Source organism: Salvia hispanica, chromosome 2 (genome assembly GCF_029641045.1).
Source record: "Salvia hispanica isolate PSC_SH4W2 chromosome 2, Shi_PSC_v1, whole genome shotgun sequence".
Taxonomy (NCBI): domain Eukaryota; kingdom Viridiplantae; phylum Streptophyta; class Magnoliopsida; order Lamiales; family Lamiaceae; genus Salvia; species Salvia hispanica.
The window spans coordinates 40,734,879-40,746,390 of NC_142693.1; the positions used below are offsets into that span (position 1 = coordinate 40,734,879).

Genomic DNA, 11,512 nt, shown 5'->3' on the forward strand with positions numbered 1-11,512 from the left:
ATTTAAACTTCAAATACATGAATAAACTTGTTGATTCATTATAATACTCAACTTGTTAAGTTAATCGTGTAATCTTCCTATATGTGGGGACCAATATAAACACAAACAAACAAGGGGAGCTGAAAAAGTATTCACCACTACCAAGATGGAAAAAACGACAGAAATTAAAAAAAAATTGTAATCAGGGGGACCCACCTCATTGACATTGAGGGCGGTGTTCTAGATCACAAGCTGGAATAAACAACTAAAATTGTTGTTGCTTTGTTCTTTAACCAATAATCCAAGAATCTTTCAAGAAATTTCCTAAAATGTGTTTCTAGGGTTTGTGAAAGAGAACAAGGTTTTGTGTTTTGATTCTGTAGCGTAGCGCAAGTGTGTGGTTTTTTATTAAATTTGTTTTGTTTTCTTTGTTTTTAGAGTTGTATTTTGACAAATAAAAATAGTATTGTGTTTAATATTCCACATAGATATGCCAATCTACATGCCACTTGTAAGAAATCTGCCAAATAGGATTCAAAATGCCACATAAGCTAGCCGGATTTTACTCCTGACCCGCCGTGGGAAATACCAAACCGATATGAAAGTTCATGATTTATGATACTAATTTGAAAGTTCATGGGAAAAACCAGAATTTGTGCAAAGTTCATGATTTTAGGGACCAATTTCCCAGAGCAGAAAGGCCCTTTTCTTTAATTTCATTTCCAGCTTTCCTACAAATAATTACTAGATCCGATTCTTTTTGGTAGTGTACAAGTTACTAAAAGGTTTTCCGGTATTTCTTTTGTATGTAAAGGTGCAACTTTTGTTACCATGGCATCTTGATGTGGACCAACTTTGGTTTAGTAGATGAAGATGAATTGTACGTAATTCATTAGTCCTCTGTGAAGAAATATGCTCATCAATGTGAATATTTTTTGTTGTTGCATTTTGGTTAGGGCAGTCTTTTGAAAATTGAAATGCATGTGTGTGTACTCTTTCTTGGTACTATTGTCTTTTGGAAAATCGAAATGCATGTGTCTATTTGTTGTTGCATTTTGGTTAGAGACCTTGTTGTGGATGAGACATAAATCTCATAATTTGGACCGGAATCTCGATAGTGGTAGTGGAATGTGCTGTTTTCTGGTTTTCAAATGGTTTGATGTTGTTTGGATTTGGAATTTGGAAATCTATGTAGTGTGGAATTGAAGTTAATTACTGTATACTCTGTTTTATTCAATTTGAATCGCCACAAATTCGTGGGTGCCAATTGTATCCACTATCCATTCTTCGTGTGAAAAAAAAAAGAAAAAAGAAAAATGAAGATTTTTGTGGTTAAGATTCTTGATGAGTTTGGATTCAAATCCAACAAAATATTCAATTATGTTTGTAGATATTTACTAGAACTGGATGTTTAACTCTATTTGTCCTCCCAAATGTGGGCTTTATTAAAGATATTTTATGATGCGATTACATCCATATAAAACACGACTGAAAATCAAGAAAACATGTGTCTAATATCAACCAGTTAGAGAGGTCAGAATCATACTATCATTTAAAGCTTGACATCTCACCAAACCAAAACAATAAATTCCGAAAAAATGGAAAATAAAATCTCCATGTTCAAAAAATATCTGCCCTGTTTCTGTCTGTATGCAATTTGCCACACAAGTCACTATTCAACTCTGCAAATTGCAATTGTGTGTTAACGATAAATGATTTATGCTTGCAGGACCAGTTCTTGATTAACCCTTTATTCATTTCTTGATACTTTGCCTTAAAAATCATCTCTCCCATATCCCATGATTTTAAACCAATCCTAGAACTAGATTATCTCAAAAATCTCTCTGTTTCTTGATATTTCTTGCAAGAAATGAAGCTCCAATGATGGCTCATCACTACCATCGCCTGCTGCTTGACCCTTCCGATATCACCGCCCCTGCGGTGAATAAAACCAACACCTCCTACGATGGCGGCGATTTCGACGGCAACATGATGATCATCTTGGCGGCTCTGCTCTGTGCATTGCTCTGCGCGGTGGCCCTCAACTCCACTGTCCGTTGCTTCCTGCGCTGCAGCGCGTCTCGGGGAGGCGGGCGCGAGGCTGCGGTCAAGAAGGCGGCGCTGAGCCGGATCCCGGTGGTGGCCTATGAAGCTGGGCCGGCCACGGACTGCCCTATTTGCCTCGGGGAGTTCGTTGGAGGCGAAGATGTGCGTCTCTTTCCGATGTGTAATCACGAGTTTCATGCCTCGTGCATCGATAGGTGGCTTATTTTGCATTCGTCTTGCCCCACTTGCCGCCGGCTGTTGATATAAGGTTATGACAGAAAGGTCTTGGGTTCGAGTCCACACTGTTGATTAGTCTTTAAAGTTATTAGTCATTAAGGAGTGTTTTAAGCTTTTGTGTTTGTGAATCTCTTGTATTGATTAGGGAATGAATTCAATTGAAAAAATGAGTTACATAGATTTGTGAAGTGAAAAAAGTTACTACTACAACATTGTTGTCAGAGAATTGGAAGTGCAAGAGATGCTACTACAAAGGTAAGAAATGGTGGCTAGTATTTGAGTAGGGAGATGAAGGGGGATTCGGAGAGTGGTGATGACTGCTTGGTGTCAGTGTGGGGGCCACCGTGGTGCGGTGGCGGTGGGTGGCGTCGCCTCTTGTCCGCGGCCCCTTCTCGGCCCACTCGAGCTCTTGCTGTTTGACTGCGGAGGGATATCCTAAACAGCAGCCTACATTTCCTGCCTTGTTGATGTATCTTTGGCTGAATCTTCTGCCTAAACAGTCTATGCATTTTCTTCCTTCCTTCATGTCTCCCATTCCAATTGCAACACATTGCCTGCAGTAAACTCTCCCACAAACCTGATAAAATAGAATCAATATTCTCCATCAAGATTGTTGTATGGAAATGTTGGAATGGAGATTTTTTAGTTTACCAGGCAACGGTGGCGAAAAATGTAGGTGTAGGTGGAGCAGACGGCGCAGATGTTGGAGTGGGGAATCCCCGGCCTACGCCTCCTCCTTCCGCCTCCGCCTCCATAGGTAGACACAGAGCTCATGTCACTCGCGTGACTCATATCATCGTATGATGTGAAGCTCCTGTGGTCCATGGGGGCGGGAGACCTAACCCCGGCCCCATGGTGGTGACTGTGGACATGGACGTGGCCGTGTGAGCGATGAGAATCGCCTTGGTGGTGGTTGAGGGAAGCATGTTGTAGAGCTCTGCTGAAGTCTAGGCTGGGGAGTTTGGATAGGGAGGAGGGAGAGTTTTGTGGTGGGGCGGCCTCGGAGATAGGGGACATTGTGGTGGAAGGAGAGGGCTTCTTCTTTTCGGCATTCTTGTGCATGACTTGAGCCAATTCTTGGAAGGAGAGGTTCACAGAGTCATCTGCAACTCCAACATACATATCTTCAAGCTCTTTTCTAGCCATTGTTAATGTTTTTTTGTCTCCCATTTTGCTAACAATGTAGGTAGAGGAGGATGTTGGTTTTTGTTCTCTACTTGAGAAATTGAAGGATATGTAATGAAGGATGGGGGTTAAATTGACAAGATTTAAGGCCGGTTAAGAGTAGGCGCATATAGTAAAAAGAAACCATGATTTATTTGTTTGGTGCATGCAGGCCTAATAGTTTAATAGGTTGTTAGCATAATTACAACTTATGTACATACAAAATTTATGCATTTTTAATGTGTGTTGTGTGTTGGGGTCTGCTGTAAAAAAAAATTATGTACTTAACTTTGAAATTGCCAACCGTGTGCATATATATTGGCAGTATGTACAGCTGGTTACTTATCATATTGAGAAGAAAAAAAAAAACCAATCAAAAAAATTCAGAAAAAAAATAATTGTGGATTGGGGATTGAACCCGACGTGAATCGAACACGCAACCTTCTGATCTGGAGTCAGACGCGCTACCATTGCGCCACGGATCCACATGTGTTATTTTTACTTAGTCTTTAATATTGATTTGATATTTTCATTACTGCACATTATCATATGAATGTATGTAATATTTTTAGTTTATTAGTAGTACTTCATTTTTTGGTTTATCGCTTAATTAGTTTTGTATGCTCAAATTGCATATGACATATTGGGAGGTAGGGGTGTCGAATCGACCCAAGAAATCGGGTACCCGATCTTGAAATTTCCCTAAATTCTACTATATCCCATACCTGATCCAAAATTTCTCAGGTACCCAAGACCCAAAAATTCTAACACACGAGATCATGGCCGTTGAATTCCAACTAGATCATCATCATGTTGTGAGAGATGGAGAGTTTCAAAGAATTATCAAGTAAAAACATACGAAGAAAAAACTCAAAAACAAAAAATAAAACAAACAAATCCTTTGTTATTACTACTACTTTGGGGGATTTTTGAGCAAAGACAATCCATCCACCAACACAAACCAAAACGATATAAATATATGTAAATATCTACACAGTTTTAACAAGATAAAATGTACTAATAATCTAAACCAACTAAAACGCCTCTCTAAAGAAAATCTCTATATCATCTCAACAACAAAACAAAGAACATCATCCCTCTTTGCCTTCCACAGTGCCTCCGCCTCCGCCGTCAGCCGCCTTTTCTCCAGCAGCCGAGCAAGATCCCGAGCTCGGCACAGCCCCATTCTGCCCCGCGTACACTTCCACAGGGAAAGCAGCCGTGTTCATCAATGTAGTCAAGCTCATACCCGATGCATCCGCGAGGATCTCGTCTTCCCGGTGGGGATCGCAGTTCAAGTCCAACCCTCCTCCCTTGCTCGTCTCCTCCGCATTCGCGTGGACCCCGTTGTTTCCCGTCTCGTTCTCCAGGTTGTTCATGTTGAGCAGCGCCAGCCCGGCAATGTCCTCCTTCTCGAGCTCGAGTTTAGCGGCGGTCTTGCTGTCCTCCTTCTCCTGCGCGAGCTCAGCCTCGCGCTCCGACTGCCGTTTCTTCTTGCGCATCATCAGTGTCTTGAAGCGCCGCCTGACGGTCAGGCAGACGTTGCACTTGCACGTGGGCTCGTGCTTCCCCTTCCCGCTTGGCGGCTGGATGCAGACGATGCACGAGCAGCCAGGACGGTGGCGCGGGTGCTTTGTGGTGGCTCCAGCTGAGTAATCCCCCATATCGGCTATGTTGTCGCCGAGAACCGCAGCATTCGCCAGGGCGTCCAGCCCGGACGGCTCCCCTTCTTTCGGCCCAGCGCTTTCTGAAACCTTTCGCTTCTTATTTTCTGCGGCCGGATACGAATAAAATCTTAGGAAACCATATAAGAGGTATGAAAAATAGCAAGAAATCACAAGATAGATTTATTAAATAAAGCTCTCTTAGTAATTTGTAAATAAAGTGCAGCAGAAACAAATAAATCTCCATAACTAATTATCTTCTCAACCTAAAACGATTTTCAAAGCAATCTGCACATAAAAGACGATTTTCCATATGTGTGGGTGTTTGAGACAAACGGGGGAATGGGGCTTTTGAGAAATTAGACCAACCCCTTACCTTTGTTAACACTCGAGGGCTCGAGATCTCTCGGGCTTAAATCCTCTGGAGCAGAACACGAGGCCCTGAAAATATTACCGTAAGATTGGATATTCGTATTAGCATCACAAAATAGACTAATTACGAAGAAATCATATCAATCAATGTCAAATTTTATAATTAATCGAATAAGAATAGGGATTCAATGATTTAAGATTACTCATCCTGCAATCCTCTCCAATCAAAAACATACTTTATGAAGATAAATATTCATTCTATTAAGCCATAAAATGGGGGATGGTCCTATTAACTCAGAGGCTTCGAAACAGACCATCAGCGTTAAATCTAAAATATCGTTAGTTTTTTTGTCGAAAACTTCGCTAACCTGCTCGAGTCCCAGGTATTATCAGAACACATCCACTTTGCAGAGACAAGAGCGCTGACAGGCAACCTTCGCCACTTAGAACAACTGTCACATTGAGCCAGTTGTTCCTGCTCACTGATAAGACAACAATGTCAGCCGTTTATACCCAAAAAGTAAACAGAATTAAATGATATAGAGCACTTGCATAGAACATCAACCACTTCAATTAGTTGCTGCAAATGATTCCTGCTGAGATACCGAGTCAACTAACTTTTCACATCATATTCGTATTATAGAGCACAAGAATTAGCCAAGAGGTATATTTGTAATAAGAGGACACGAGTACAAGTCCACGCTTGAATGAATGCTCATAAGAAGTTATAAAAATTGTAACCAGATCAAATATAATAATCTTTACCCAGAAGGTTGAGTAATGAAAATAGTCCTCTTTCCAAAAACGGGTGGTTCCTACACAATATAAGACCATAATCAACACGAAACGACTATAAGTAAAAATCATGGATACTCAATCGAAATGATGGTTGCCAAAACTCTTTTACCTCAAATTCTTCAAATTCGTACCCATCAACTGTGATCACAGTTGGCTCAGAAGATGGAGCTGGGCGAAAAAGCTCCTGAGCTTCTTCCCAAGTGACCCTAAGTTCTGAAGCCTCGTCGTTGTGCATGTGAAGCCTCTTGTTTTTAATGTTTCTAGCCTTCTTTTTCTCAGATATGGTCAGATGTGGTAGTTGTGAATCATCAGATGCTCTGCCTCCGTTCTTCACATCATTTGAGACATCAGAGCATCTCGATCAGAATAGAGATCGGAATTTATAAAAGCAAAGGTTATGGCAAATTAGCAAATAAAAACATACAGAAGTCGGAGTATCATTAACCCCAGAAAACGACGCCTCCCCCGGTGAATCGCAGTTCAAGGCTGGTGGTTGTTGTGGCTCCTGCTCATTGCCAAATAATATATGTAAAAGATCAATAAATCATTCAAGTTCTGAATAATTCAAAATCAAACTCTACAAAGAAAAAAATATGTGAAAATTCCTAAAGTTTCTGACCTGCACATCAGCGTTGGTAGCTGCCTTCCGACAGCCTATGACAAGCTGGCCCCCAGGATCTATCCGACTAAATATCACTAAACAGAAGGCAAAGATGGCATGAAAACAAATGAACTGATCCATCAAAATTCAAACAGAAACACGAAATAAGCTCTAAGAGATGTAGCAAATTTGATGGTAAAGCCAACAAAAAGCACAGCACCAATTGCTTAAGAGATTCAAAGGTTTTGAAATTGAATTTTATCTTACTCAAAGAGGAAGAAGTGCAAGAAAATGAATTATTAAGGTGAATAGAGCAAAAAATGCTATAGACAAAAATTAATGAGGTTCTTACCAAGTGTCAAAACTCATATATATGATGACAAATGTCACATGAAGAAAAATAAAAACTTTAGAAGTGGTTTTCATCTCAAGGTGCGACACAGAATAGAAGAAAAGGATGTACCTGTGTCACCAGCTTGTAACTGCATATTTTGGATGCACGGTGTTACGCCCTCCAAAACATACATCCGGCTATTATTATTAGGCCAAAATCTGAACTGAAATGTCCACTCTTTTCCCTTTATGTCCTGAATCCGTATTGGTATACCCTCTGATTGATTGATAGTAGGAAAGTATGCCTGCTCCACATTATTTTTATTTGTGAGAATCCAAAGATAGAGAATATCCGAACTTCTATATGTAATATTGCAAAAGGTTGAAATCAAAATACTCACTTCAGCACACGCTTTTGGAAGGACCAGGCGACCAATTCGCCCAGCATCACTGGCACTAAGAGTCTTCTCGAACAATGGTACAATAGTGGATTTCAAACTAGGATCCAGTGGTTAAGGCACATTCTTTGATAAATGTTTAAAGACATATGATAAAAAGCAGGCATAACACAATTGGAGTTATGCATAATTAAATTTAAAAAGATACTCTCCAGATAACTGTTGCAGCTCTTGGTCCGTGATCCTAGGCCAGTACCGAGGAAGTAACTGACTGCGTCCTCGGCCTTCAGCTGGAGGCCTAGGAATACGTGTCTGTGAAGAAGACCCTTTATTCGCCTCTGAGCTAGGTTTGGGGGGTTTGGGTGAAATATGACGTGCCCTTTGCCCATGTTGCAAAGAACCTTTTGTCGGTTCATTTGCTTCCACTATCCCACCAGGAACAGGCCCACCGGGAACAGGAATAGGCAGCACACTGTTTGAACTACCCAAAGGAGAACACAACGAAAACTTCAGCGACGGAAGAGCTAGAGATTCATACATATCTTTGACCCCTTGTTTCGGTCTGCTGTAGTCGGGTTTGACAAAAACTGGTGATGAACAATTTTGAGAGTGATTCTGTACGCGTTTACTACTTTCTGCAGATCTAAGCATGGATTCGTCTTTTTTAAGCTCGACTGATGAAGGTACGCTATTGGCCCCTATAGCCCTCGTCAGCTGCAGAAGCTTTTGTGTGCTAAATTTCTCATCTTCAACCCTACGTTCAATAACTACCGGCTGGGCCTCCCTAATAAAAGTTTTGTTGGCAGATTTGATGCTTGTAATATTATTAGGAACCTGCAAAAACAATATAAGGATCAATATCCTAAAACTAATTGAGTCATGTGTAAAGATTAAAAGCAATTGGCTAATTTCATCTTCCAACTTCAAAATAATGCAGTATCTAATACTAGTCAGTACAGGAATGCCAGTATAGATCAATAAGCAAGATTTGGGGCTGAAACAACGATAACCGCAAGCTATTTTGAAGGAGAGATACCCATCTCATGACTTAAGATATCATAACTGTGGGAATGAGATATACTGACCATCAAACTTCTTTGAAAAGTTGAAAAGGGATCAGCTCGAAAAACACATATCAGATAAAGGTAGTGAGCAAGCATCTTTCAATAAGTAACAAACTCTAACCTGTACTGGTTGTGGAGACTGAATTTCCAAACGCTTGGCACAACTTATGCATGAAACACCGCCGAATTCCATGTATTCAAATAGATGTTTTGAAGCAATACATCCACAGTGAACAATCTGCCAACCGAGAAAGAACAAAGAGTTTAAGATAATCGAGAAGGGCGTAGGCTAAAGGTGTGGAGGCAAAACTATCATTACCTTTCCACATATTCTGCATTCCCTCCAACCAGATTCGTCTTGATGGTATGTTTCACAGAAAACAGAGTTCTCATACGCAGATCTGAAATCCACATCAAACTACATTATGGGCAGAAAATATAGACGGAGAAGGCAAAAATCGCGAAACAGGTTATCAATCCATATCAGTATAAATATGCAGTAATCACACAATATGCAAAATAGTTAGAGCTAGAACATTAGAAAAACATTGAGCAAATCATCAGATGTTTAAACTAACACAACGTCAACCATAAGAGGAGTATTCGCACCATGTAAATGTTCTCAGGCAACTCAGATATGAGCTGCTGCAGCCAAAAATACTCTTGGACCACACATACAACAATTCATGACATTTTTACTATATATGGATCAACCAGTCCATTGCCAACTATGATATTTACATTAGTCCATCACTAATCCCATCAAAATAGCAACTTTATATTATCCTTTCCTTTTATCTTCTCAAATAAGAAAATCACAAAATAAAAGAAGCAAATAGCAGAGCCGTGAAGCTCAATTTCAGCAATTCATTGAAAGAAAAGGCTAGACTTTTGTCAAGAAAATTGCTAAATATAGGAAAAGGATAATCAAATAGCAGCAAAAAAGAAAAGCCTATTGATAGTAACAAAATGGGAAAAACAAAAAATTGCAGAATGGCTATATTTCAGGAATCAAAATAGCACAATCCCAAACTACCCTTGAGAAATTGGAATCAGACCTGCAATGGCAATGAGCTACAACATCAAGAAAGAGGGCCATAATTGGGATTTAGAAAAATTACCCGCACTTGTAACAAAGCCCAGCAAATCCACCGGATTTCAAGCTCCAACCTTTCTTCGAATCCGACGACGTCGTTCCGCGGCACGCCTCATTCATGCAATTCTTGGACCCCATTTCTCGCGAATTCAGTTCCTAATCCCTGATTTCCTTCAAAACCCCAAACCCAAACTCGTTAAGATAAAAAACCCTAAACCCAGATCAAATCAAATTCAAACAAAATCAACAAATTCCCACACCCCAAATCACGGAAAACACAACACTATTCAACCTCCTCAACTCATATTCTTCACTAATTGAAAATAAAAATCCAATCTTTCAACTCACCTCGTCCGAATCTAATGAATCCAACGTCCGCATGTGCTCATCCTCAAACAAAAACAGAACTCATGCGCCCAATTGCAGAATCCATGTAGACTTGACTTGAGACCTCAAATTGAATCTGAGACATCCGCAATTAAATAAAAAAAAAGTTAAAATTAAAATTAAAACAACGGCAGGTCGGTGGCCGATTCGGCTAAAATGGCAGAGATAAATCAAGTTGAATATAGTAAAACCAAAAAGACGATTTATCTATATGTTTAGAGAGAGAAAGGGAAGCGAGGAGAGAGAAAAAAACGTTTAGGCATGCAGAGAGAAAATGGGTGCAAGTGCAACGATATGCATGCACGACATTTGAAGACCGCTTCACAGTTCATCCATTCTAATAAAAAAAATTCCCCTAAAAATCAAATCTTTTTACAGAATTTTCTAATTTCTGGGGTGTTGGGGTTTAGGTTTCCAAGTTCTTGAAGATTATTACGGCGTGTGGGCGTTCAGACAGAGATTAGTATAATAATTGGATGGCCCGAAGGTATCGTAGATTCCTTTGTTTTGGGTAAAATGTGTCAAAGTCTTAAAGTAGGTCAGGGCTGTAAACAGTAAATCTTTAGAGCAATGGAACAAATATGGTGAAATACATCCTGTGAAATATTTACTTGCCATATTTTTTTAATGATGCCGTTTTCGAAATTTGAGATACTTATTAAAAATTCAATATTGTTACTAAGGGTATAAATAAAAAAAGAATACTCCATAATTGACAAGAATTTAAGCGTTTTAGTGATATTTCTAACTTATTATACTACGTACATATATACGATCATGCGTATTATTTGTACCTTACTAGTACGTACAAATAGACAATAGGTGCGACCAAATCATCAAACATGGTGTAATATGGTACATTATTTAGTACTATTAACTACTTAAAGAGAGATTGCGGTGAATGAATTTCTTTGGATCGGATACTTAGAAAGTTGTGCGATTGATCGTTTGGTTGTATTTGTAACTCACTAGTGTGTGTAGGTAAGCAAGTAGAAGAGGCCACATCGCATTAAATAAGTAGCATCACGTTTTATCCGCAAATATAGAATGGGCAAGTAGATCGCACCATCTGTAGTGAATGACGTTAGACTTCGCTGATAAATAAATGTATGCATGTTGACACAAACAAATATTCTAAACGGCTAAAGTGGGACCGTTGTATCTCGTCCAAGAATACAAGGACAGTATGCAAGAACCGCCAAGTATCCTATTGTTACTAAAACCAAGCTTTAATAGTTACGAATCCATATACTCCATAATCACATATGTATGCAGTGATGGAACCACGCTTTTGTAAATGAAATGGGGCAGTATATTGTTAATAGTTATGCGTTGGTTTGAATACAGCTAAAACGTAGCGAGTAGGGGTTGTG

The 11,512-nt window shown here is 39.7% G+C and overlaps 3 protein-coding genes and 1 non-coding gene across 4 annotated transcripts; 1 reads left to right on the plus strand and 3 right to left on the minus strand.

Moving 5' to 3' along the window:
- Positions 1-1,791: 1,791 nt before the first annotated feature.
- LOC125195116 (RING-H2 finger protein ATL74-like) lies at positions 1,792-3,593 on the plus strand (the record flags this gene model as incomplete). Its single annotated transcript, XM_089065090.1, has 1 exon — positions 1,792-3,593. A coding segment is annotated over one exon (501 nt), but the record flags the coding sequence as incomplete, so codon positions are not given.
- LOC125213521 (uncharacterized) lies at positions 2,510-3,432 on the minus strand. The gene is made up of 2 exons (XM_048114114.2): positions 2,914-3,432; positions 2,510-2,839 (listed from the first exon to the last, which is right to left on the minus strand). The coding sequence occupies exons 1-2, from the start codon at positions 3,430-3,432 to the stop codon at positions 2,510-2,512; spliced, it is 849 nt and encodes a 282-aa protein (XP_047970071.2).
- A 246-nt stretch (positions 3,594-3,839) lies between the features above and the next one.
- Positions 3,840-3,911, minus strand: TRNAW-CCA (transfer RNA tryptophan (anticodon CCA)). The gene has a single exon. It is a non-coding gene; the product is annotated as a tRNA-Trp (tRNA).
- Positions 3,912-4,373: 462 nt separating this feature from the next.
- On the minus strand, positions 4,374-10,569 carry LOC125213528 (B3 domain-containing transcription repressor VAL1-like). Its single transcript, XM_048114128.2, has 14 exons — positions 10,101-10,569; positions 9,778-9,923; positions 8,976-9,057; positions 8,778-8,894; positions 7,801-8,426; positions 7,596-7,692; positions 7,325-7,499; positions 6,880-6,956; positions 6,685-6,765; positions 6,370-6,588; positions 6,228-6,277; positions 5,831-5,944; positions 5,467-5,531; positions 4,374-5,197 (listed from the first exon to the last, which is right to left on the minus strand). Exons 2-14 carry the CDS (start codon positions 9,888-9,890, stop codon positions 4,518-4,520), a joined length of 2,496 nt encoding a protein of 831 aa, XP_047970085.1. The 5' UTR covers positions 9,891-9,923; positions 10,101-10,569; the 3' UTR covers positions 4,374-4,517.
- Positions 10,570-11,512: the final 943 nt, after the last annotated feature.